General features: G+C 45.2%; 1 protein-coding gene across 3 annotated transcripts in view; it reads left to right on the forward strand.

Moving 5' to 3' along the window:
* The window catches only part of PRR5 (proline rich 5), a 74,773-nt gene extending 66,059 nt beyond the window's left edge, over positions 1–8,714 (forward strand). For all 3 annotated transcript variants that reach the window (XM_032688199.1, XM_032688200.1, XM_032688198.1), the window contains 2 exons: positions 4,749–4,887; positions 7,559–8,714. In XM_032688199.1, coding sequence (XP_032544090.1) covers positions 4,749–4,887; positions 7,559–8,109 — 690 coding nt within the window. In that variant the 3' untranslated portion in view covers positions 8,110–8,714. The remainder of the gene's footprint in view (positions 1–4,748; positions 4,888–7,558) is intronic.
* The last annotated feature ends 18,121 nt before the right edge of the window (positions 8,715–26,835 follow it).

The raw sequence follows: 26,835 nt of genomic DNA on the forward strand, positions 1-26,835 counted from the left end.
TTCTGCACTGAGACTTACTATGTAGAGGGTGCTGCTCAGCTGAAGGGTTAAGCTCGTCTGAGTGCTACATCCTTTTAATCCATGGCCAGTGCACACTTCAGCACATCCACGAGCTGCAGGAGGGTGTGAAGTGGTTCCTCCACTGCATCCAGTTTTTTAGGCACCCTTTAGAGACTGGTGATACTTTATAATGTATGATTTATTAGGTTAATGATCTTACAGTATTCTGTGCTAAAGAGGGAAGTGAAAAGCAACTGAGCAGTACCACCCTTTCTAGATGTACTGGTGGTGGGTGCTTTTAGTCAGAACTGGAAACCACAGAGGGCCTGTGGTTTTTTTTGAACACTCAGCAAAACACAGAGTTACTGCTGGTCAGTTAAAAGCAGTTTGGTGTTTAAGAGTTCTTTATGATTGTTTTCAGACACAGATGAGTGAAGGGTTACCTGGGGACAATGGCAGTTGTCCAGCCAGAGCTGAAGCAGCTACAGTAAAGATGAATGCAGAGAGGCTCATGTGGCAGAGGAGATCAGCAGATGACAGGGATTTGCCCAGGGCCTGAAGAGGAGCTGAGGATGGATGTGGGGTGTTTGGAACAGCAGATGTGAAGGGGACAAAGCTGAGGGTTAAAACAAAAGGAATCAGGCATGAGGGAGTGATGGCCAGGGGGAGATCCGGCTCAGACACTGAACTGGAGTAGTTTATATGGGCCAGGCAGCAAGGAAAGCAGCCAGCGAGCAAAGAGAACAGCCAGCAGAGGTTGGGTTCCTGTCTCTTGCCATATATGAGACATTCTGTTGAGAAGTCCTATTTTAGGAAGAAATTCTCCCCTATGAGGGTGGGAGGCCCTGGCACAGGTTGCCCAGAGAAGCTGTGGCTGCCCCATCCCTGGGAGTGTCCAAGGCCAGGCTGGACGGGCTTGGAGCAGCCTGGGCTAGTGAAGGTGTCCCTGCCCATGGCGGAGGGGAACTGGATGATCTTTAAGGTCCCTTCCAACCCAAACATTCTCTGGTTCTACACATGGAAAAGGAGACTGTGACCTTATGTGTGGTTGCAAAAATCCCAGCTATTCTTCTGACCAGATCTGTTTATTCTTTCCTCTGTGCTTTTGCAAGAAGCCCTTGTGCCCTTTAAAAACACAGTAGGAGTTTGTGGTTAATGTACAGAATTAACAGGGACAGAAACCTGAGCAGTTCAGAGGGTCCATTCTCCTCGAATGACTTAGGTTTGACTTTGGTTTTGTTCCCAAGCACAAGAAAAGTTTTGTTCAGCAGTTCAGCAGATGAGACAGCATCTTCATAAAGTAGATGCATCAACCTGTAGTCTTCAGGGTATATGGCCCTTCAGGGAGTACTTATATATTTACATAGCAAAATAATCATGCATAGGGCCCTTTTAATGCTTTTGAACTACTGTATACAATTTTTTTGGTCCTAAATGATTTAATTACAGATTGATGAAGTTTGGGACATGGATACTGTGTTAAATGCAGAAATACACATCTTTGTTCTTGATAGACCTTCTCCATTTGCAATGGTATTCACTTATTCAGGACTCAAATCCTCATTTTCCGTGCCTTGAGAGCAAGGCAGGCTCTTGTCATAATAAAACATTGTCATCCTTCCAAAGATAATGATGTGACTCTTGTGCATTTCAAAACACTGTGACTGAGATGAGATTCGATCCAGCAGTTCCACTCTTCCAAAAGTACTAAGGTACTTGCAGATATTTGATATTGAGCTATTTTGGCCCTCAATTGAGAAATAAATAGGTCAGACAAGGCCTTTGAAAGGAATTTAATAGATACATCTCACAGTCACAGAGAAGCATGAAACTCTCCTGCTAAAACGAAATTGGGTTCATGAAAGGTCACAGTTATCTTTTAAGCAAGTTTTTGCATGTCTGCAGAGCAAATACTGCATTAAAGATAAGGGGAGAGTCTCTGTTTTGCTGATATGCTCCAAGTTTTCTTTTTTCCTCCAAACTGTGGTAGAGCTTCCTGCCAGCTGAGCAGCCAGCTCCTAGATATGACTTTTGCTTTGTTGCTCTGTAGTGACATACCAACCAGTAAGGCATCAAGCAAATACAAGAAGAACCATGAGCTGCCAAAATAACAGCAAAATACTTTGTTATATTATCATAGTAGTTATTATTATTGTTGTTGTTGTTATTATTATTATTATTATTATTATTATTGGTGAGTTTTAAGTCCTATCATCAGTTTTTCACAACTATTTTGGCACGAATAACTATTCCAAGCTGGCTTAACTATAAAGCTAATTTGCCTTTCTAAGCACAATCACTTGCAAGTTTGGGTGAAGGGTCTAAAAGGACTTCATATAACTTTAAGTATATATTGATATCGATGTAAATAGATGTATAAATGTCTAGATGTATCTGTCTTTACACACAGATATATGAAATATTTATTTTTATATCTATATAAAGTATTCTAACCATGCTTTCCTCTCTCCTAAACTTCCACCAGAAGTGCCTTCCCACTGAATTTGGTGTCACACAAACAAGTCATTTTGCCTGTGGCACAGTGGATGGGGTAGAACCTCTGGTGGAGGGATAAGAGTTTAATGCACCCTCAGGGCTGGCAGATAAAGCAAAACAGAAGCTGATCTGCTTTAGGGGGTGCCATCCTTCCCCATGAAGCTCCTTGGCCCCATGTGGTGCCAGCGAGGACTGTTTCAAACTTTCCAAACCTGAACTTTCTACTTGGGGCCGGGCTGGTTCATAAATAGGTGATGGTGTCCTTCAGATCACATGGAAAGTTTGGGTTTGGGAAAGCTGAAATAGTCCTTGCTGAACTTTAGGATGTACTTGTGTGTGGTTAAATAGAGGCCCAGGGGGTGTTTGTCAATAAATAGCACAGCAGAAGGAAATGCAGGGAAAACACTGTTTTACAAGTTCAGAAGCCTGTTACACTCCTGCTCTCCCAGAAGCTCCACAGCAATTAAATGGTTTAAGGGAACTGCAGGAAAGCCTGGAACAATGGCCAGAGCAGGAAGGATGTTGCAGGTGGATACAGCACATTTGTGTCAAGGTGCAGAGCAGAAGAGAAGTCAGCACGGCTCCAGCAGACACCAGCTGTTGTTTTGTAACTTTTCAGGACATTTTAAAAGCATCCCGTGGATGCAGAGCTGAGGAAAAAGTCTTGTGGCAGGCTGTGTCAGTGCTGGGTGGGTTTACACGTTAAAAGGTGGTGTTTTGTGGCCTCTGCACTGCAGAAGTGTGAACTAAAAGAGGGTGAAGGGAAAAGGGGGTGGGGATTAGCACTGCTCTGGGGAGAGCAGGGTGAAGATTGAGGGCAAGACTAAAGAGCAGCTGATTGAGTTGATTTTGGAGTCAGGGTTTTGAGAGAAGAGGTGGTTTCTCATGAGCAAGGAGCCGATGGGCTCTCAGGCACAGCAGCTGCAGGGCAGCAGTGGTGGGCATGAGGGAATCTGTGACCCACACGGAATTCAAATTCTGCCCAAATTCCAGTTCTGTCCAAATTCAGATTCTCTGCTGGCCATTATTCATTTTCCATTCATAAACTTTTCTGAAGCGAGGAGCAGCCGAGGGGTGAAGTCAGCCATTCACAAACACCTCTGATAGTCACCCAGACTCTGGTTAATGAGTCAGACTGGGCTGTGAATACATCCTGAACGTCAGGATCCTTTCACATGCTGAAGGAAGTGTTGCAGTTTTACTCACTTGATCTGCATATTGCTCTCTGGAGGCTTTCATCCCAGTGTATTTCTTCTTACAGTAATTCCAGGAACATGTTATGAAATCTGGGATTCTGCAAAATTCAAGCAGAGCTCTTGCTGAGCGTGGCATTTAGGATCTTAAATTCTGCAACGCGATGTGTCAAGCATATGGCCACATAGCAACACACTAAAATGTGAATTTGCTCCGTGTTGCAGGAGGAATCCTGCACGTGAGTGTGCAGGGCTCTGCTCAGACAGTGCAGGAGCACACAAGAATAACAGCTCTGCAGGGCTTTTCCATCACCTCTGCAGCCTTACAAGCCCACTTGTGGGTGGAAGTGCAGAGTTAAGACCCAAAGGCCAAAGATTTTCCCTGTGGGTGACTCCTTACCGTGCTAATTATGTGACTTTTGCCTGGATAATAATGGCAAGTGCCAGGGAAGGGATGAGGAGGAGAACAAGCTTCTTTACTGTAAATATTTATTGTTGAAAATACCCTGGAAGAAATACTTCTGAGAGTCTCAGTTTCAACTTTTCCCCCAATGCTGCTGGTATGGCTGAGGTGGCAGTGACACCCTGTGGTACCAGACACTGTTGTTCAGGAGTTGAGTCCCCTCCAGCTTATTTTCTATGATTTTTTGAGCTCTGAAGCATCCTGTGACTTCTGTGAAGGCAAGATTTGGCCAAGATGAAGGAAGGCCTTTGAATATCCCCCATAGTGATTCAGTCTGTTGAAAATGCAAGAAGGATACAACCAGGTAAATGAGCAAATAGTCCAGGGATGTTTCTAAGTCCTCTTCACTGGACCAGACCCTCCATCATCCCTGAGTGCCTTTGCACTAAGGAGGATGCACCTTCCTGGATTTAAATGCCCTGGAAGTAGCTCTGGCCTGACTCACATCTCTTGGCTTTACAGGGAGAGGAATCAGCTGTGGGAACAAACCGGATCACAGTGCACCTTTGCCATGGCCTCAGTGAAAAGGCTTGTCCTGGTGAGCCAGGAAGCTCATGGCTGGAGGGGGCTCATCCTGGGTATTTTCTCTTTTTCAGGGGGTTCACGAGTCAAAAGGTGTGACTGAAGATTACTTGAAGCTGGAATCCCTGATCCAGAAGGTCGTGTCTCCTTACCTGGGCACGTACGGTCTGTACTCCAGCGACGGACCCTTCACGCACTCTTCCTGCATCCTGGGTAAGAATTTGGGCTCTGTCTGGCACAGCACAGAGGCTTCCCCAAAACCTTGCTCTGTCCAGGGCCAGGATCCTCACAAGAGACAACTTGCAGTACTCACAGGAGGCAGTCAGGCTCTTTTTCTACGCCCCTGCTCTTTGCAATGTGCAGAGTCACAGTGAAACTTGCCAGTGGCAGAAGATGAAAACAGATCATCATGACAGTGCTCAGTAATAAAAATCAGTAAAAGTGAATCTAGAGTGTGTTTAGCATTTCCATTCTGCCTTTAACAAGACAGATTTAACACAGGGTATTTTATGGACAGGGAGAGGAAGAAGCAAGAAGCACCTCTAAAGTGCTGGTGGTTCTTTAGTGTTCATTAGTACACAAAGATCCTGCAAGGCTGTTAAAATTAGGGAAGAGAGCAGGAATTTATCTTAGAGCAGACTAATGCATAAGCCTTCAAACAGGTAAAGCTTTCTGCAGAGTAGAAGGTAATAGGTGTTCTCCATCTCAGTGGAGGTAAGAAAATAGAGTGAGTCACACGTAGCAGGGGAAATTCAGGTTCCAGGGAAGGAGAAATCTCTAATGTCACATGAACTCCCTCTGAGGCTGTTAAATCTTCGCTGTGAGGCACTTTATACATGTCACCTACATCAACATCCATAAGGAGCAGGGGGGGTAAACGTGGGCCAGCCTGGTGCCAGAGGCTGAGGCAGAACCTTCTAGAGTCCCCTCCAGCTTATTTTGTGTGATTCTTTGAGCTCTGAAGCATCCTGTGACTTCTGTGAAGCAAGATTTGGCCAAGATGAAGGAAGGCCTTTTGAATATCCCCCATAGCAATTCAGTCTCTTGAAAATGCAAGGGGGATACAGCCAGTGTAATGAAATAGGAAATGTGGTAGCACCTGAGTATTTTAATGTAAATGCTGTGATGGGCTGCTTGAATAGAGCAAACAGAGGGGAAAATAAGTTCAATTGTGTGTTTTCTGTGCAGTCAATTTAATCTGTTTGCTTGTCAGAAACGGTCAGTAAGGAAGTTGATTTTCCCTTGAAGCTGAATGGAAAAGTGGTTGTGTTGCAGTTTAAGAAACAAATCAGTTTTAGGTGAATAAATAGAGGCCAGTTATTTATGGAAAATGGTTCAGAATTACTACTTGTATTCATTGCTTGCCACTAAAATGCCACAGCATTTAATGGAGCCCCAAATTGACAGTTTTCTCAATACAAGCTTTTGTATGTCAGGACAGAAAAAAACTCACCCAAAGAGAATAAAACACCAGTGAAATGAACTGTTAGTAAATGTTGCATTACATGACTGCAGAAGATAGGAAGGTTCTGGTGGGCCTCTTGCTGTGGTCTGGGGTGTGGAGCTGTAGCAGAACCCCTGAATAGGTCTGACTGTAATCACTGAGCCTGGATCCAAGGAAGCTGAGTGCTGGAGTCTCTGCTGCTTTTAAATTGATGCATCCACCTTTGTCCAACTGCTTTGGCAACACGTGACATGTTGTGACCAAAGCCAGAGGTCCTGTGGCAGGGCAGCCCCAGGAAACCTTTTCTGTTTGCCAGGTCAGACTCCTAACAAAGAAAAAGTCCAAAAGTGAACTTGGTTCAGATGTTTCGCTGCTGTCACAGGTATAACTGCAAAATACAGTTTTAAGTACAGAAACTGGCTTTTTTAGTAGTACAGCATGTGATTGGAATTTGTGTCCAGGTAAGCACATAATTACATATAATTTTACAAGACTGGCATTTGTAAAGGAAGTTGCGTGGTTTGCAGGGAACATGTACCAGCATCCTGATTTAAAGCAGACAGTGTATTTGCAGTGCCTGTGGTTGACTTCCAGAGAGTATTTTGATGCCTTGCTCCAGCCATGGATGGCAAAATGAGAGGAGCAGGAAGAAAGCTTCCAAAGTGAGACCTATTCTTCACACCACTTTCTCTTTTGTTAGCACGAGTGAGTCTGAGCACAAAGTTTGCTTGGTGGTGATTTTTAGAGCACTCCAGCCCTAAACCACCACTGGAGAAGGAGCTCTGTGCTCCCGTGCTGCCACCTGCTGCCTGTTTTTTGGAAAAATCCCACTTACTTAACAGCAGCTTTCGGGCAATCACTGGCTTTGACTGCAGGTTTGTTCCCCAAAAATAGGTTCCTGTGGGCACTGCCCTCCAGTTAACATTTCCAAACACTCCTGATGTTCTCATGTGTGATCTCTGAATGATGCTTTGAATCTAATTTTTCCAGAGCCAAAGAAAGACTGCCTGTCTTAATCCTCATTACCCCAAATTTAAAGAGACTTGATTTTCCCAGGGTAGGTGGAAAACTTAAAGTTCAACTGCTAGAAAAGAGTGACTGTAGCCTGAACAAGAGCAGAACTGCACTTTCTGCTCTTGAATAAAGAAAATATTTACAACTTTATGTCACCTCTCCCACAATATTTACTGTTCTGCTCCAGCTGCTGAAGTTGTGTAAATATAAGCGAATTTCAGCTGTTATTTGTAAAGGTAGGTTTGGGGGCTTCAGTGTGCTGAAGAAAAGCAGGAAACCTGTGGGGCTAGAGAACCAGTGAAACATGTTCTTGTATAAAAGTTTCTGTCATTCAGGAAAAGGCTCGTGAATTTTGAACACTCGTGGTTATTAGAGCCATACAAACGGAGTTTGTGGGTGTGACTCTGGCTGTTCCTGTGTTCACAGAGAAGAGGTTCTTCAGGCGCTCCAAGTCGGGCGACGTCCTGGCCAAGAACCCCGTGGTGAGGTCCAAGAGCTACAACAACCCGCTGCTGACGCCCGTGGCCGAGTACGAGACGGAGGGCATGGCCTCCAACGGCACCGGCATCCGCAGGCACTCCGTGTCCGAAATGACCTCCTGCCTCGAGCTCCAGGGCTACTCCAACCTCACCACCATCATGGACAACGGCTCCAAGAGCTCCGTGACCACCACGAAGAGCTCCCTGTCCGGTGAGCAGGAGCGGCCCAGCGCCGGGTCAGGGCAGTGCTCCGGCAAGCTCGGCACGGCCGAGCAGCAGAAAGGACTCTTCCACCCCATGGACGACCCACACAGGTCTTTTGAGCTGGACAGAGACCCTTCCTTGATTCCAGTTCCCTCTTCCAGCCCCGAGAACATAGTGGATCAGATTTTGGAGTCGATCGACTCGGATTCCGAAGGCATTTTTATCGATTTCGGCCGGGGCTGCGCCAGTTCCTCGGCGTACAACGTGGACGTGAACAGGCAGAGCATCATGTGAAGGAGACTGGGAGACAAACCTTGGGTTTTAGTATTATATATGGAAGTTACTAACACGAGGAGTCAGACTGTGGGCCAGCTGTTTATTCCAGGGCAGACCCTCTGCTGTGGGTCACCAGAGCTCTGCTGAATTAATGAAACCCAAGTTTGCAGCAGGCGGGAATCTGCTGTGAGGGGGGAGAAACTCCGACCACTTCTCCCTGTCACTCTGCAGTCGGATTTCCTATTGTTTTTATGAACTTGGGGCGTTCAGGAGCTGACAAGTGTCTGGTAAAATGCTCTCAGTGCAGCTGGCAGTGTTTGTTCAGTAAAACAGCCCAGCAAATAGCTGTGCTCACTTCTAATTTTCTAAAGAGATTTCCTGCAGACAACGGGGTTGTTCTCTGAACTGTAACACCTCAGCCAAGGTAAAAACGTATCCTTTAAAAAAAAAAAGAAAACCAACCAACCAAACCCCAGAGGCTGTGGGCCTTTATACCACAGAATACAGTGATAAAGAAGTCTCTTTTAATCTTTCTCTTGTACATCTTGTATGCACTCCTTGGCCTGATGGTGAGTGAGAGTTCTTGAAGAAAGGCAAATAAACAGAAATGTGCTTCCTGATGTCACGCGATGCCTCGTGTCTCATGTCCTGTGTCACAGCCAGTGCTTGGTGTCTGTGAGAGAGTTGTCTCGAAACTGGCTTTTAATTGTGTGTTAATTTACTCTGAATGTGACACTTCCGAGAAATCTGCGCTGTCAGCTCCTGTGCAGAGAGATTCCAGGACAATTCAACGTACTTGTTTCCTTAATAAATGACAATTTATTAGGGCCTCTCGGGGGAAATCCTAATTATATATCTGTATTCTTAAAGACATGCCATAATGCACATGCTGTCAGTTATGTGTAGATAGTTGGGGAGTGTGAACCTTGCAGCCCCTCTCCTCCTGAGCACTCCCAGCTCTGGGATTCCCCCTCCCAGTAACGTGGTGGTGTAAGAGCTGTGTCCGAGGGCTGATGCACAGGGTACTGAGGTGAAGTAGAAATCCTGTCAAATCCTTAAGTCATACTGAAAAGTTTCTCTTAGGCAGAGATAAATAATTGATAAATAATCGCTCCTACTGTCCCAACAGTCTCAAACCTCAGCCAGGGAACACACGATGTGGGGCAGAATCAGTGAGGAGGCTGAACACCAACAGGCAGCGGAACATGCCCTCAGTGGGACCAGCTCTGGTGCCTGGGAGGATCTTTGGGGTCCAACAGATGAAATGGTTTAGGAAGCAGGCACCGAACTACCCCTCTGCATTATTATTTGGCTTGGAGGAAAAGGGTATCCACAGCCGTGTTCTGAGGAAAATCCAAAGGTAAGATTCAGACCTCTGCAGGAAAACATAAAAAAATCTAGTGGATCAAGGCCTCTGCACACGTTTTTCCTTCAAGGAACTACAAATGTATTAAGAGTCATAAGCTTATTTAATTGTTGGGGAATATTTAAGCACAGTTTCAAGGGAGAAGAGGACTACTGGGACTCTTCCCACCTGAGCTTTTGCATGGTTAGTGCCTTCCCCTCTGATGGAAGGGAATGCTGGCAATGAACTGACTTCTCCCACCTTGCACAGTCAAAATCCTCCTCTGAGGAGTGTTCCTTGGCTGTAAATGTTGCACAGATGAGAGAGACCACCCAAATTTGTGATACTCCTACTGGTAATGCCAGTGCAGGCAGGTCAGGGGTGTGGTGGTTTTAGAGACAAACCAGGGAGTCCTTACAAAGGAAGGATGTGTATCAAAGAGAATAGTTCTTGCCAAAATATATTAATGAAGTGATGTCTTTCAGCTTCCAGCTGCAGTGTCCCAGTGCACAAGTGGTACTGGAGTTTTTCCCCAAGGGGGCATTCTCAGTGTGCCAGTTAGTCCTCACCACCTTTCCTTCGTTGTGATAAATCGTGGCATTTTGTATCCTAATCCAAGAATCAAAGCTCTCTGCTCTTTCCCTGGCTGGGACAGGTTCCAAAGCCCTACTGGGGATAACACAGAGCAACAGATAGCAGGTACAGCTCCTGTCATCTGGCACTGCAGGGTGAGCATTAAGCAAGCAAGGGGAACTGGGAGACCAACCTAATGAACAGCTGCTGAGCCCTGTGGAGAAGTGCTACAGCTCCCTGGAGCACTACTGGAAAGAGCAGAATAATTGGCTGCAGATAATGCTGCCCAAACAGAGGCCTTTTCTGTCAGAGAAACGAGGAAAATGACTTTCCCATTATTCAATTAGCTCCTGGCACTCTGGTTTTGATGGGGCTCTTGACTAAAACAAAACACCTGAACAATTGAGCTGTGGTGACAGGAGAGCTATGGGCCACCTTCCAGGGCCACCACACAGACATGTGAGGGTGTGAAAATAACTGATCTCTCTACAGTTCTGTTGGACATGTATGGATTGCCCCTTTATTATGATAATATGCTCAAAGAACACCTTGGAAATGATGATGTCAGAAAGCCTTTAGTGTTATTTTTGAGCTCTGGTCTACAAAAATGTGACTGTCATTCCAGAACTTTGAGAAAAGCACCAAAATTTGGAGGCAGGGAGCAGAAACCCAGATACCAGTCGAGCCAGCAGTGCTGCAAAGAACATATGTAGCCATTTTAATAATACATAAATCAGTGCTACTGTGCTCTCCAGGAGAACAAAATGCTTGGTTTGCAGCTGAAGTCTTGCTTGCACCTTTCCCCAAAGGAAAAAACCACACTTCTAAAAGGAGAATAAATGTATTTTGTGTCAGAGAGCCTTCCAGCATCCCTTTCTCTTCATGTGGTGTGGCAGCAGCAGCAGCAGCTTGCTGTGCTCGGTGGTTTCAGAGGTACTAGACTCTTCCTTCTGTGAGAAGGGAGGAGATGGGACTGGAGGAGCTGGCCAGCACCTGGAGCTGGGTGCAGGGTGATGGGTGCCAGGAAAGCAGCTGGGCCACTGTGTCCCCTAAAATCCAGCTCAGAGCTGCTCGAGGCAGTTTGCCTTAACTGCAGGAAACCACAGGCCACCTGATAGTTCTTGGGCTGCACTGGCACAGTTTCCAGCCCACTGGAGAAGAGCAGCTGGAGGCATCCAAGGTGGTCACTCCATCTGGCCTGGAGGACCTCAGGGCTGTTCTCTGATGTTACTGACACATGAGGGATCTCTGGGGGGTGGAGGTGACACCAAATGATTGAACTCCCCGAGCTACTGAGAGAAGTCCCTGAAAGTGGTTCAAAATGTTTTGTGTGGTCCCGGGATACCAGAGAAAAGCAGATATGAACTCCCCCAGATGCTGTGTGTTGGCCTGGTTGCTCCATCAAAACCAGGGGTTGAACTTGACTGGCTTCATCAGTTAGGCTAATGAGTCATCCCCCTGCAATCCCCTGCCTCTCTTAAAGCTGCTCCTTCTCTGTGCCACCCTCAGAAGGCACCTCTTGGGGTGACCAGCAGAAAGGAGCTGGCTCTGACCAAGTCTCAATGTCACAATTATTCTGGCATTTAATATTCTCCGGGCAGGTAACTTGACTGGTAATTAAATAATGAGCACAGCCTATTCTCTCACAAACAGTGCCCCCTCGGGTCTTGTGTTGCATCCTTGGGTTAGGAGCTGGCAGCTCTCCTGCCTGCAGCTGGATTGCCTCCCTGGGAGAGGAGCTGCCAGGATGCTCTGCCAAAGCCACGGGAGAGAGGGAAGGGAAAACTGGAGGTGTGAACAGCCATGGAAGTGCTGGGCTAATAAACCTGCCAGAAGTTTATTGTTAGTTAGTTGTCTTTGTAAAATGAGGTACTGCGGGCTAAGCTTGTGTTTCTGAGGGTCTGCACCAGCATTTTCACCTTAAGATTGCAAACTCTTCCTAAGTGTATTTATTTCCTGGTTGTTTTTTGATGAAATATTTTTCTCCCTTGCAAAAGCAAATAGTCTTAGGCAGAGTTTTAGCTTTATAAATCCTCGCCCTCTGAACTCTGGGTTTGGAAACCAGGATTTGAAGAGAATTCTTAGGGCAATCTTGTCTTTACAATGAAGATTGGTTGGGATCAGATTGCTGGGCTGGAACTCAGAGGCTGAGATGCCTTAATCCCATGTCCTCCATGAGCTTTTTGCATAGATTTAAGTCACTTAATAGCTCTATACCTCTTCAGAACATGAGGATAATGTTCTTACCTGTCTTTCTTCGTTTCAAATTGTTTAGTGGATTGTCTGTTGCTTAAAGGTTTCTTGATAAAGCATCCACAGTGAGGAGAGGAGGCTGTGAATTGGGGAATTGTAAATTAGCAATGCACCCCTAACATTTCTGTATTTAATTGTGGTACCATCATATTCTTTTAGTGTAACTGCATCCCTAATTTAGGTCTGTACATGCTAATTAATTCTTATTTATCACGCATTCCCTATCTATCTACATGCCTTTGTCTTTCCTCCTAATTGTGATTTGCACTGACACATTTACAATGTCACTAAGCTCTCTTTCTTTAGCTGATGTTACCTTTTTAATACCCTGTGAGCTCTGAGCACTTCCATGACTTTTTTTCCTGCAATACATGTTACTTTTGCCTTACCAGCTTTGAGCTTCTTCTTGCCCATTACTCTAAATAGTTCCCTCTGCAATTCCTCATGTTCTGGTCTGAATGTAGTCAGTAACCCCCAGGATCAAATATCTCTGCTCATACTTCATTCATCTCTTCCAATCAAAAAAACTGGAAGGCATCAGGATCGATTTCCAAAGATGAAAATTTATCTTCCCACTTGCAGTAGTTTTGTGGAAAATTGAGCTCATAATATTCTGTTCTTCATGATCGCTCAAACTGGGTTTTTTCCCAGATATAGATGTAAAGGTTGCTAGTTTGTGAGCTTTTGGATCATAGCCTCAGGCATATGTTTAAATACAGATATGGTATTTGTGCTCTCCAGTTCTCTACAGCAATGTCTGTCTGTCAGAAATGCTCCCTTGGCTGTGAATTATTAAGCCAGTTCATTCTTAAACCTCGTGGGTACGGAATCATCTGGGATGGCAACGTACTACAGGAAGCTGGAGAAAGTCGGCAACCCTTGGGGTATCCACAGGCAATCCCTTTACATGGTAAGATGGAGGAGGAAAAGTAGATATGGAAATGCTGCACCTAAAAATTGGAAGCAGAATGGGATGTGGGTGCCAGAGCAGACAAAAGATGCAAATCATTTGAGGCAAAACTCAACTGACTTCAAATGCAGTTTAGATTAGATATTAGAAAAGAAATTCTTCCCTGGGAGGGTGGGGAGGCCCTGGCACAGGTTGCCCAGAGAAGCTGTGGCTGCCCCTGGATCCCTGGAAGTGTCCAAGGCCAGGTTGGACGGGGCTTGGAGCAACCTGGGCTGGTGGAAGGGTGTCCCTGCCCATGGCAGGGGTGGAATAAGATGATCTTCAAGATCCCTTCCAACCCAGGCTGTTCTGTGATTCTGTAATTCTAATATCTCACCCCACATCTTGTCCAGCAGCTTCATAATGGCCCTGTTCTTAAATCTTGTTCGAGCCTCCCAGGGGAGGAAGGTGAGCAGAAATTATTCTGAAGAAAAAGGTTGTACACAGCTCCCGAATGGAGAATTTTGTAAGGCTTCTGAGGGGAGGAATTTCTCAGGGTAAGGGTGGAAAACATTTTCAGTTTCACTGGTTCAGTATAAACCCTGATTTGTCATACAAAATGTTCTCAATCTTTGGCAAAATTGGCTTTTAAATTTATTTTTAACAGCTTTTTGTGTCATCCACTCCCAAAGTGAGGAGCGGTGGCAGCCGAGTACGTGGCACCACGAGCAAACCAGGCAGGGCTCAAGTGGATAAAAGCTTTCTGAAGGAAACTCCAGATTCCCAGGGCATGTTGACTGAGAGGAGGAAGAAAGGGCTTTGTTGCACAAACATTCCTGCAGCTCCCCAGCTGCTGCCGTGCACAGCCAGGGGGAAGGGGATCAGCTGCACTCTCCGGGATATGAGGAACAGTGCCGAGAAAAACAAGCTCCAGGCATTAGTTATTTTCCAGATTGATTTCTCCCCTACTTGGACTAAACACCAAGGACTCTGTTCCTGTACAAAATGGGATTTGGGTGCCAAGGCCCAAGGTGGCATTTGAATTTTTACTCTGTCAGCGGCCAAACATATCCATGGCAGCACTAGTCCCTCCTTTTCTTCAATCTCCTATAAACAAGTAGTTGCTGATTATTGACAAACAGCTTTAGTATTTTGGAAGTGGTCTTGCACGGGTCGAGCCCTGGAAGGTACTATAGATGCATCCACAATGTGGGGATCCATCCAGGTATTTCCATGGAGCATCAGGGACCCTCCTGCAATCGGAGACTGCAGCCTCTGCACAGCTCAGGATCTGGTCCTGTCAGTCTGGAATTGTCAAATGATGAAGGAGGAGAGTAAAACTGGTGCCACACTGAGCAGGGAAAGAAGCCACACGTGGATTCCTCCTCTTTGCATGTGCAGTCTCAAGGACCATGCACGTGGTTACTCTGCAGACTTGGGCAAATCCAACTTTCTGTCAGCAAGTGTCACCTAAAGGCTTGCTCACATTGAAGCACAAATTTGATATTTCACCTTTTGCATCTTCCAAAAGTTGTTTCTTAAATGCTGTGTGTGGGTGAGGGTTCTTGGTACTGCTGCAATTCAGTGCTTTGTTTCAAATGCTCCCAGCGGATGTGTCAGTTGTGGTTCAGGTCGTAGGAGAGTTAAAATATAGCCCCAAATCACTGCTAAACAGTCCCATACATTGGAAGATAAGGTTGTTTTTCTCCTTATTCTTGGAACTGTCATGTATTTTCCACTTACTTGTTAAGCAGAGTTCAGAGATTTACATGTGTGGTGTGGGGGGTTTTTTTAATTATTTGGTTTTTTTCCAAAAGGATTCTTTAAACCAAACCTGTAGTTCTCCTTCTCTTCTCTTGGCACATGCTGGGGTTATCCCTCTTTTTTTTCTGATACCAATGGCTATAGTGTCATTATTTCTTCTGCTGTACAGTTACCCTGCCAGCTACTTCACTGGGACACTGTGACAAAAGCAGACCACTGGCTTCATGTAAGGAGGTGCTCCCTCAGCAGTGTGCCACTGGCCAGGCTGCATGTTTCAGTGAGACACAGGACAGACTCAAAATGGCTTTGCTGTTTGCTCTTTCCACTGGGATTCCTCTTTCCCCTCATCAATCCGGCTGCTGTTGCCTTTCTGACCAAGCTTGTTGAATCTACAAGCTACAGAGAAAGACACCACAATAATCTTGTTGGGGTTCAGGGTCTGTTTCCTTGGAGGTGCTCGTGTTGCAGCCTAATTGCAGAAGACAATTCCTCATCTCATGTGGTCTAAAAACTGATCAGCTTCCTTCAGCAGCCCCTCCTCTCTCTTTTCTCCAGACTGAAGCATATGTAAAAAGCAAATAGAGTAGTAGGAGTGTGGAGAGTAACAGGAATCTACTCAGCATAGATGCTTCTTCCCCTTCCAGCAGAGGCTTTTCAGGAGCACCATGTAAGGTTTGCTCAAGTCACTGCCACCAGATGATGTTCTCCCAGTTCAGGAGTCCAAAGGTAATTCTCAGAGGGGAGATCCTTCCTCACAACTGGCTGGGTAGCAGTTAAGCTTCAGACTAAGATTTTCCACTGTCTTTGTCACAGAAATCCCTTTCCATGGCCTCACCTCTGTGATTCCTTGCCTGAGCAGTGATAACAAGCCTACACCGTTTTCTACTGGGATGAGAGGCCTCGAGAGCACATGGAGCACGGTAAAGAAGTGGATCTACAGGATCACCTCTGTGATCTACACTCAGAAAAATGTCAGTGGGGGTTGTACAGTCCTGTGAGGTAGGAGGACTCAAAAGAGTTGCCCCATTTATGGATTCCAGCAGCTCAGTCCGGGGCGTCTCTGCTCAGGAAACGTGGAGCTTCTCTGCGGCTCTTTAAGGTCACTCATTGACAGATATCACTGCTGCTCTGCAGGCTCAGGGGTACTGCAGCTCCCTTTAGGTGCTCCCTGGGTTTGCAGTGGGTGAGTTTGTGCAGTATCTCTGTGTTACTATCCAAACTGGCCACTGGATTGCACCATTGCTCCAAATAATGCATCTGAAAGCAGCGCAGCTCCTGAGAGCAGAACCAGCTCTGTGTGTGAAACACCTTCTGTGTTCTTGCTTCCCAAGGTCCCTCTGAGAGAACAGCACCAACATGCTGATGAGCCTGCTACAAGAAAATCAGCTTCTGGTCGAGCTTTGTGGGCTGGTGGGGATGAGAAATACAACCACCTTTGATTCCCTCAGGCCCTGGTTCCTGTGGTGTACTCGGCCACACACACGGTGTGGTGAAGAGCTGGGCAAGAGCTGCTGCCTGGAGCTTCAGAAGAACATCCTGTCCGTGGTCTCTCATCTCATGGTGAAGGTGAGAAGGCTGAGCAGCTTAGGGAACCAACTGCTCTTTTGAAAGACCCTGGTGAGAGGAAGAAACAGCAGCACAGAAAGGCAGAGTCCAGGCTGCACAACGTATCCATCACAGCAGGGCCATCTTCTGAGATGTGCAGAATTGGGGTGTGGAAAGGCCTTTTAATGAACTGGAGCAAGTGGCTCTTGTTTCCACCCCACACATCACCTCTCTCAGCCCAGGTGTGCCTGGAGCTGCTGCTGTGGTCCCTATCCCCCACTCCAGGATCCAGCAGCCTGAGGCATGGGCTGCTACAGGGCTGCTGGAGCTCGGTGACAGATCCATTCCTACAGAGAGGCCAGCTGACCCTCCTACAGGTTTGGACCAGGGTTCTCACATATAGATCCTCTGCCTCAGGCCTTGTGCAAAGCAGGGAAACCCTATAATTGGTGTTCAGATCCTGCAGTGGGTCTCCTCTGGGGTTTTTGGGGGAGTCTCCCCAAACCTGACCTGCCACAGCTTGGGCTTATATTGCAGGTCTCTGCTCAGTCAGTCAGATTCTTCTTTGTGTTACCTTGGTACCATTCAGTTGTCAGATGCCTCAGTGGACCCTAATTCTCTATTGTGACTTTGGATTGACTGCCCAGCAGTTCCAGTTCATTTCATATTTAGCCCATCACCTTAAAGCCACAGTTCAGGTATTTCTATTTCCTCTGGTGACACTGCTCCTCTCATGGGTATTAACTTGATTGCTTGTGTCTAAAACCTCTGATATTAACTCTGTGAACCTTTTTGACAATGAGGCTCCTGTTATACTGAGCAAAATCTTAATGATGAGGAAAACCTGAGCATTGTAAGAAGAATTTCTTTACAGAAAGGGTGGTTAAGCATTGGAAAATAGGGTGGTTAAGCCCAAGGAAGTGGTTAAGTCCCCATCCCTGGAGGGATTTCAAAGCCCTGTGGATGTGACACTTGGAGACATGGGTTTAGTGCTGGGCTTGGCAGTGCTGAGGGATCATCCTAAAGGTCTTTTCCAACCCTAACAATTCTATGATTGATGGCCACCTTGTTGGCTTTTCTGAGCCAAGGAGATATAAAGAGACTTGTGCAGAATCAGCACAGCCATGGGAGTGGGGGAAGAGCTGGCACTGAAAACAAGAGAAGAGCTTTGCCTTGCTTCTCTTCAGGTGGTGCAATGGTCCAGCTCAGCTCAGGGACACCATTCCCAGAGCACAGGAGAAGGGGAGTCCCTGGCACTGCATCCAGTTGTTGAGCTCATGTACAGCTGGGCTTAAGGCAAGGCAGGCTGCAAAACAAGCTCAGACTGAGGTGCTTAACTCATGTCTAGCAAGACATATTCATTGCTTTATCACTGTGCCCCCTGACCTCGGCTAAATTAAAAAACTTCACTGCAATCAAAGTCACTGGGATTACTTGTGTGTACAGAGACTGCAAGAATCTCTACAATATACTCCAGCACTGTTATTTGGAGAAATAACGGTGGAATGTGTATTTATTTCACAGAAAACCAGATATATTGTGCAAACACGACAGTTAAGCTTTGCAGTCATTGTTGAGTTGTAATTTAAGGTGCTCTTAGGAAAAGCTGAGTTCAAAAGGAATCTGTATCTTAAAAATACATCCTCAGAGTAGGTAGGAAGTAACTCAGCTTTACAAGTTGCCAAATATTTGGGATTGTTTGAGGCTATTTGATGTAACTGTGCAGTCATTTTCAGGGATGCTTTGGATGATTCAATTAGGCTTGCAAGAAGGTTTCACAGTTTGTTGTTGATAAAAGCTTTGTGCTGCTGTTCCTGGCTGTGATACACAATATTTGTCTCAAGAATGACTGAATTTAATATATATCTCAGAGCATGAGATGAGGGGGTTTGTGTCTTTTTCTGTGTGGCTTTACTGTGGTAATGCCATAGAGGTAATGCCATACTGAAGAGTGCAGAAGCTGCTTTGTTTTGCACACCTGGCTTAAAAAAACAAAAGCACAGTTAACTTGCTGGTGTTGTTGGAGACAGACTGCACCAAGGGGGAGATAGCAGTGCTTGATTCCCTTTGGGATTGTCTCCTGTGCTGTGCTGCACAGCCCTTCCTCCTGCCCTTCAAATCTTTGCCTGCAAAGGACCTTGTGTTGGGGTTATCCCTCTGTAAGGCCATCCCTTCTGGACACACTTTTCTGGGCTGGGAGAAGGCACCATAAAAATGGCTTAGTGCCTTCTGACAATGACTGGGAAAGGGAAATTTCTGTCAGTATTACAGTGTATGCCAAGTAAGAGCCACAAAGGACCCCCTGACAGCTCGTCACTTGGAGGATTTGGGTTGGGTTTGGATTGTTGTTTTTTTTTCTCAGTGTGAATTCTGCCCCTTGGAAGGAAGAAGCAAAGTAAAATTTCTCTCCAGAGAAGAGGAGCAGAGTGGCAATCTCATCTCCAGAACCCAGACCCTTACCAGTCTAACACGGTGCAAGAGACCTGCATTTCCTTTGGCCTCACTGCCGAGGTGGCTCCAGCAGCTGCTGGTTTTCATTCCTCTGGTACAGATCACAGCCACCTAGAACTGGATTGATGCCAAAAGAGATTGTGTTAGGTGTGTTTTAATTATCCAGTTGATGTTGTACTGATTGCTGACACAGCCCCAGGGGCAAAGCTGTCGGATACCACAGCTGACTCGGCTTCTGGAGGTGAGGCAAGTGGCTGCTGTGCATGGAAACAATAAATTGATTTACCAGCCAGTAGAGCTTTCTATTCAGAGCTGTTAGGCTCCCCCAGAAGGGCAGATGAATCATCATAAATACAGCAAATGTGGCATTTCTGGGCCAAGGTTAGCCTTTGAGAAAGCATAAGGAGAAGCAGAAATAGGTTCAAATCGTAATTTTCGCTGGTGTTGAGCTGTGTTGCTCTGTTAAGAATAAAAAGTAAATCGATGTGTTATGTTGGGATGAATTCTCACAAAAACTACAGAAAGAAGTCCCTGCCTTGATTCCAAATGAACAGTACATAATCTATAAGAAAAAAAGAATATTTTATGCAATTCTTCAGTCATGACCCAGAGCAAAGAATGATGGAAGTTTCAAAACAGTTTGGTTTTTATCCCGTGCTCACTCTTTTGAAACCAGCAAGATTTAAATGGCCACTGTAGAGAGGCAGAAAATCACATTCTTTGATGGTTTTGCCCAGCATTTTGATGAAGAAGTGTGCAAAGAAGCTCAGGCCAGAGCTGAAACTTGGAATATTTTGTCCCTTACTCCATCAATTCATTTCACCTAAGTAGCACTAATAACAGGCCATCACTAACATGAACATGAAGAAATCTACTCAAAGGCCAAGGCCCCAGTGCTCCCTGCCTGCATGGGCACCATTCTGCCATTTTCTACATGGCAGGATTGGTTTTGATCTCTGCATCAAAGCACAGCAAAGTTTTGGGTTGTGGGTTCTTTTGGTAAAGAAATATTTATCTCTTCTACTATGCTTTTTCCCCTCCAGAAAACTTCTTAAGCTTTATCTCCCTGTCACCAGCAAAGCAGAAAAGTTGCTTTTGCCTTCCATCTCTAGTCATACTCCTCTCCCTTCTTCTTTAAGAAAGGAGAAAAAAAAAAAGTCCTTGTGTAGAACCACAGAATTGATTATGTTGGAAAGGACCTTTGAGACCATCGAGTCCAACTGTGTTCAGAACTTTGCTGGGCAATTCTTTGCCATTACTAATCTCTCTGTCTCCGGAAAGGAAATGGGTAAGTCCTCTAATTTGAAAGGGATGTGATAAAATATCTGTGCTCAGTTTATGGGAAGCACAAAGATAAATATATACTCTGCAATATTGGCCTTCACCATGTATCAACTGCAGGGCAGAGCTTGTAACCCACAAAGCAGGGACTCTCTCAAGATAGGAAAGTAGCAAAGATTCTCGTCACAACTCTGATATTATTTATTTTGCCACTGAGAGAAAGAATGAAAGAATCCAACCACAAGAAATTGCTGGGGAATCCAAAAGCACCTTCCCAGAACTAAAGGCAGGCAGCTTTTTGCACAGGTTAGACTGAAGCTGTTTAAAGTCAGGGGTAGACCTGGTTTAAATGAGAGACTTGAGAGGGAAAGTCCTGAATTTAAGGTGGGCTCTGGATTTCATTGGGGCCTGGCTACACACGGGAAAGCTGAAAATGCAACAGCAAAAAAGGGGAGGAAAGTTAAGTCAGAAGGATCTGGGGTTACATATTTATGAGCCAGGTAGATATTAGTAGTTTAATTTAAATGATTTTTTTTCCCACTAGAGGATGTCTGCCATATATTCTTGCCTGGCAACGATGCTTCCTTCCCACTCCTGCAAGTTGTTTTTCCTCCCCCAAAGCCACAGTGCCGGTGACCTTGCATTCAGGAAATACCAGCCGGGCCTTTTTTTGGTGCAAATGGTTCAATTCAGCGCCGCTAAATGTCGTCAGCTTTGTTTTACAACGTTTACAGACATTGAGATGTTACAGTGTGTTTAAACACTGAGATCAGCCCAGTTGTCCTTGTCGTTTTGTTTAATAAACACCCGGTGTTAACTCTGCTCTGTCAGGCTGGGGGGATGCGAAGGCACGTTCGTGAGAGGGAATTCAATGAGCTGCGGTGCTGAGAGCAGCAGGTCGTGTTTTGCTCTTCTCCAAGCACAGAGCTGTGATTACAGGTCATGCAAAAAACCCAGAGTACTGACTCTTAGTGCATGTCAGACTCCGGGTTTCCAGCTTGCTGCTTTGACCCCTGGCACGGACAGGACTGTGTGGTGGTTTTTATTTCCTATCGTGGGCTCTGTGCAACGTTCCCAGGGATGCTCTGCGTGCTGCTGGTTGTCAGCAGCTCACTTTACATTCACCTGGTGGATCTTGCACAGCAGCAGTTTTTACTGAAGGCAAAAAAAATCTGTCTCAAAATGCTGTAGCAAAATGTTGTGGTTTGAGCCTCACCGAACATAATTTGATAATGTCATACCAGCTGACAAAAGGAATCTTCAGTTAATGTATAAATTTTGATCCTGAAATAGATAGTAATGACATGAAACAAACTGCCCTTTTGAGGCATGCAAAACTGTTAGAATTTGGGGATTCTAGATGTGGGGTTTAGATCTCGAGATGGAAGTTGCAGTGCAAATGTTGTTATTACTTCTTTATTTTGTGTTGACACTATAAGGTTTTTATGGGGAATGTGGTCAGAAAATGAACATCTGGTTGAATTCTAGGGCTTACCTGGAAGTTCAGCACCTTTTATTCCCATTCCTGGAAATGCAGGCATTAGCTTCCTAATTCAGTTCTGGAGATTGCTTCCTCGTGCATTACCTTTACAGCTGATTGACACTTGTTTTCCCTGGCCCATTGTAGAACGAGTTGTGTGTAGTCTATTTTATTTGATTACTCTGGAGGCCAAGAGCTCCCTGACTTCTATTTTCATCTGGTATAAAGCAAAATTAAGCTCAGTCCTGTGACATGCCAGGGAAGGCTGTTCAATTCTGGCCATCCAGTGAAGGCTGTTTAATTTTGAGTGATGCTTTCTCCCTGGCAATGCTGAGGCCGCCTGCTCCATGCTAAAATGAAACGTGGACAGCCTGGGTGATGTGATGGGACACCTTTCCAGAGGTTGTTACACCAATGTGGGGTTGAAACTTCAGCAGCATTACAGCAGTCCCACTATTTCTGTCTTCTGCAGCCACTGTGGAAGAGCCAGGCAGTGCCTGCAGAAATAGGGAAAGAATCACAGAACCAGAATCTCAGACTGGTTTGGGTTGGAAGGGACCTTAAAGCCCATCCAGTCCCACCCTCTGCCACGGGCAGGGACACCTCCCACTATCCCAGGTTGCTCCAAGCCCCATCCAATCTGGCCTTGGGCACTTGCAGGGATGGGGCAGCCACAGCTTCTCTGGGCAACCTGTGCCACGGCCTCCCCACCCTCACAGGGAAGAATTTCTTCCTAATATCCAATCTAAACTTTGTCCTATCATGACAGTTCCTGATGAACAGTCCCCCTCCAGCTTCCTTGTAGCCCCTTCAGGTGCTGTGAGGTCTCCACCACAACTTTCTCTTCTCCAGACAGAAAGCAGCAGCCCACAGCTCTTGCTTAGTTTTCTCTCTTTTTGTGCTACCTCGCAGTTCCTCAAGCCCTGACTCCTAATCCCTTCATCCTTATTTCTCCTAAATTCCCTTCCTTTTTTTGCTTTGAGTTCCAATTGACACTTCACCTCCGGAGTAAACCCAGGAGAGGAAAAAGCAATAATCGTGCAGTTGATGATTGCCATCCCCTTGCCTGTTTAGCCCAGAGGGTCTTTAGGTTATAAATGTGTCCTGCTGAGTATTTTGCAAGGCAAGGTCTGTCTCTCAGTGCTTGTTAGGCACTGCTGTATCCTAGTGTTCACTGAAAACTTTATGCCAGCTGAGGATGTCTTTATTAGCGCTGGTTGGTGTAACTGGGCCTCACTTGACACGAGGGCAATCGACTGTCTCCAGTGCTTGAGAATCACTCTGTTTGTAACAACACTTCAAGCAACCGACTTGCACAACCTCCACATCTGCCCGAGGCATTTGCAACGTCACCAAAAAGCCAACTATTGATCGTTGTGATGCACTGCGAGTTCCAGCAGAGACATTTGCTTTTCTTAAATAGGTTTCAGAGTAACGCTGCCTTTCACAGCACTCACCTGAGTGTTTTCAGAGATTACTTTGCCCAACAAATACCCCTAGAACAGCAATTGGTGAACAGACATTAATGTTTTACACAGTGGGACGAGTCATTTCAACTCTGCCCGTGTCTTGCCAAAAAATAACAAAGCTAAATGGAATTGATAAGTATGGAAATGATGGCACTCTCTTCACTTGCCAAATGCTCTTTTCCAACCCTCTTTTCCAGCTACAGTCCTCAGCAAAACACATTTCATCACAAATACGGAAAAAGAGATTCAGAGACATGAAGTGTGGTCCTTTTAAAGCATTAGTGACAGACAAAGTGTTAGCACAAATGAATGGGACAAACCCAGTATTTCACCAGAACCTGTGTAGTGAATGAGGGATGGGTGCACTTCAGCTTTAAATAATTACAGAGCCTTTGCTGTTCATACTTATTTAAATTACTTGAAAGATGGGTGAGCTCAGTACAGGGGGTTCTGTCTAAACATAATTGATGATGAGCTACTTAACTCGGCTTTTGGTCTGTTCTTCAGCTCTCAGTGCTTTTCTCAAGGTGACCGATGGTAATTTACAGCAATTCCTCGAAAGCTGGCAGAGCCATTGATTTTGACCTGAGCTTTCAAGTGATGAGCTACCAATTACTGCTGTAAAGGTCTGAGCTGCTCTCTGTGGAAGCACAGGCAGCGCCGGCCCTTCAGCACTTCCAGATGGCAAGATATCCGATGTATTGATTGCCTCCTATTGATAAAGCTCCTGGGCAGTAGCTGCTGCAGATCTGGAGTTTTTTGGCCATCTCACATTTAATGACTTTCCCAAGTGGAGGATTTAATGTGCATATTTAGCAGTAATACCCAGTTAGCAGCAGGCACAATGGGTGCTGATTGATGGGTTTACAGGGAAATGTACAACTACACACCACACACAAAAGTTCCCCTCCCTCTTTGGCAAGGATGGAACACATGTGAAGTAACACAAGGAAAAATATCAAAGCCTACAAGGCAAATCTTGAATGAAAAGCTAATTGAAATTCACTGTACAATGCTTGATTAGCTTAGAGACTTTAGTGCCAAGTGAAAGGTTTATTTGCACAAGTTTGAAGTCTTGATTTCTGTTTTGGCCTTTATTCCTGGGTGCCAGAGGAATTTATCTAACTTACAGCTTCCAAAGACACTGTGTAAGGGGTTCTAAAAGTACCTCTAGTAAGCAGATTTGCAAAATCCTTTCTCTTCTGTGCAGAGATCTTCATCAGATGCACTATTTGACTACCAGGAAAGCTATTTATTGTTATCTATATCCCTGGCAACTCCAGCTATCTTTTATTGCAAACTCCAGCAATCTTTACTGGGAACTCCAGCTATCTTTATTGCTAGAATCAACCTTAAAAAAAAAAAAAGAAATAAACTGAAATCATATGCTTAAATACAGACACACATACAAGATAAGGAATATTAGTATATGGCAAACAGATAAGCCTTCCTTTAGGCCAAAAAGCTTTTTATAAGTTACTTGATCATAATTGTATTAATTGGAGATTTTTGGTAGGAAGAGCCAGAAGATGGTACTTGGCCTGTGCTCTCTGGAAGACCTTCCAGTAAGACAAACTAACTCAATGTTGCCCCTGCCTTGCTGCTTGATTTCTGCATGTTTTTTAGATTATAGGGTTTTTGGGGGTCTGGTTCCCTTCTGTTCTGCATTTATGAAGATCCTACCACAGAAAAGCCCAAGGCTTGAGTCCCTCCAGTGCATATAGAGAAATAAAAAGGTTGAGTAATACCATCTGCAGAACACGCAGAATTTCCCTTGTAGCTTTGGGGCTTTCCGAGGAGAGTTTCTGTGTAAGTGCAGAGATTTTCAGAGAATTTCCAAGCACTCTGTACCTTCCTTTTCATTTGTCCTGCTTTATTTCCAGCGGCTTTTGGCTTTTTCGTGTGCCGTGGTTGCTCACGTTAACAACCCCCGAGAGAAAAGGCAGCGCAAAGCTTCTCAAAGCACAACAGATGCTTGTAATATCCCTGCCCTCTCCGCGGGGACCCCTGTAAACTGATTCCTCGCTGCACTCAGCCTGTTAACATCCCGGAGCAGAATATTGTTTGTGGAATTTATGATGGCACCGGGAGACTCCAAAAATTGATCCGCGGGGTCTCATACTAGAGGAGCTTCAAACCATCCGTCGTCAGGCGGCTTTGCTGCTTTTCAGGCACAGCTCGGTTCGCATTTACAGCCCATTCCGAATGATTGTCACTTGGTGCATCCTTGCAAAGAGGCTGCGGAGGAGAGCGATCGTCTGCCGAGCACTGATGTGTTCGGGAACACTCAGCGCAAGTTTTCGTGTGTTATTTAAATGAATGACTCCTTTTGTCAGCCCCGAAATGCATCCTCGCTCTGGCAGCCTCTGCGTGGTGGAAGGTGTAAAGGAACAAGAGGCAGCAGAACTGGCGTACATGATGAATGAGGAAAAGAAGTCATTAGGAAAGCCTGGAGGAAAACCAGAAGGGACAAAAAAAAGTACCCCTCACAAGACGGTGAGGTGAGAAAATGGGGTTGGTTTCATTGGCAGATTTCTGGGAATACTTGCAAGGGCTTAGGGGGAAAATATGCATGAAAAATGAAAAAGTTCATGGAAAAACATAAACTCCTTGTTTCCAATGTTCAGGTTTTTGTGGCATTATTTTATCTTAACTCCCTGTTATTTATTTCTCAATATTTCTCCCATGAATAAAATGTATCAACCTCACAACCCCTACTCTGCCAGGCCCTTTTTCCTGCTCCAAAACCATCTTCCTCCCCATGAGCTCTTTGGTTATAAAAAATGATTTTCAGTCATAGAAAACTTCATCAGGTGCCCACAGCCTCTCTCACTATATTCCTGTACCCCACCTGCAGACACTGATGAGCATTAGCCCTCAGCAGGTTTTTTCCACAACACCCAGCTCTGCTCTAAGCCCACACATTTTCTTTGTTTATGGCCCCTGCCTGTTTGAGGAGGTACAAAACAAATATCTTTCCCTCAGCAACGGAAGGGGAGGCAGAATTGTATCCCCTCAAATAGCATTTTCTGTTTTTCCTGATCAAAAACATTACTGTACCAGTAAAAATAATAATTTTTTTAAAAAAGTACTCAAATTTATTCACTTGCATTTGGATTTTACTTATTCTTTTTTTTCCAGAGTGGTATCTTCAGGTCATGATTAAATGGATAAAACAAAATGCTATTCAAATTAGATTTTTTTTCTTAAAAATGCTGATATTGAAAAGTGGCATATCCCTGTAATACTGTTTACCAGAATAATGCACATTGGCACTGGTGATTACCAGCAGGGTTCTTGAATATGTACAATGCATAAATCTAGAATCCCAGAGTGGTTTGGGTTGGAAGGGACCTTAGAGCTCATCCAATTCCACTCCCTGCCATGGGCAGGGACACCTCCCACTATCCCCAGGTTGCTCCAAGCCCCATCCAACCTGGCCTTGAACAATTCCAGGGATGGGGCAGCCACAGCTTCTCTGGGCAACCTGTGCCAGGGCCTCCCCACCCTCACAGGGAAGAATTTCTCCCTAATATCTCATCTAATCCTACTCTCTTTGTTTTGTTTTATTTCATTCTATTTTGTTTTTTTTTTTCTTTTTTTTTTTAACCCCAAATGCTTTTGTGGAAATCCTGGTCTTTGATGAAAATGGCAGCACATGGCCAGAACACCTTATTCCTCCTTTTTATAGGTA

The sequence above is a fragment of the Chiroxiphia lanceolata genome, chromosome 5 (genome assembly GCF_009829145.1).
Source record: "Chiroxiphia lanceolata isolate bChiLan1 chromosome 5, bChiLan1.pri, whole genome shotgun sequence".
In the NCBI taxonomy this organism is placed as follows: domain Eukaryota; kingdom Metazoa; phylum Chordata; class Aves; order Passeriformes; family Pipridae; genus Chiroxiphia; species Chiroxiphia lanceolata.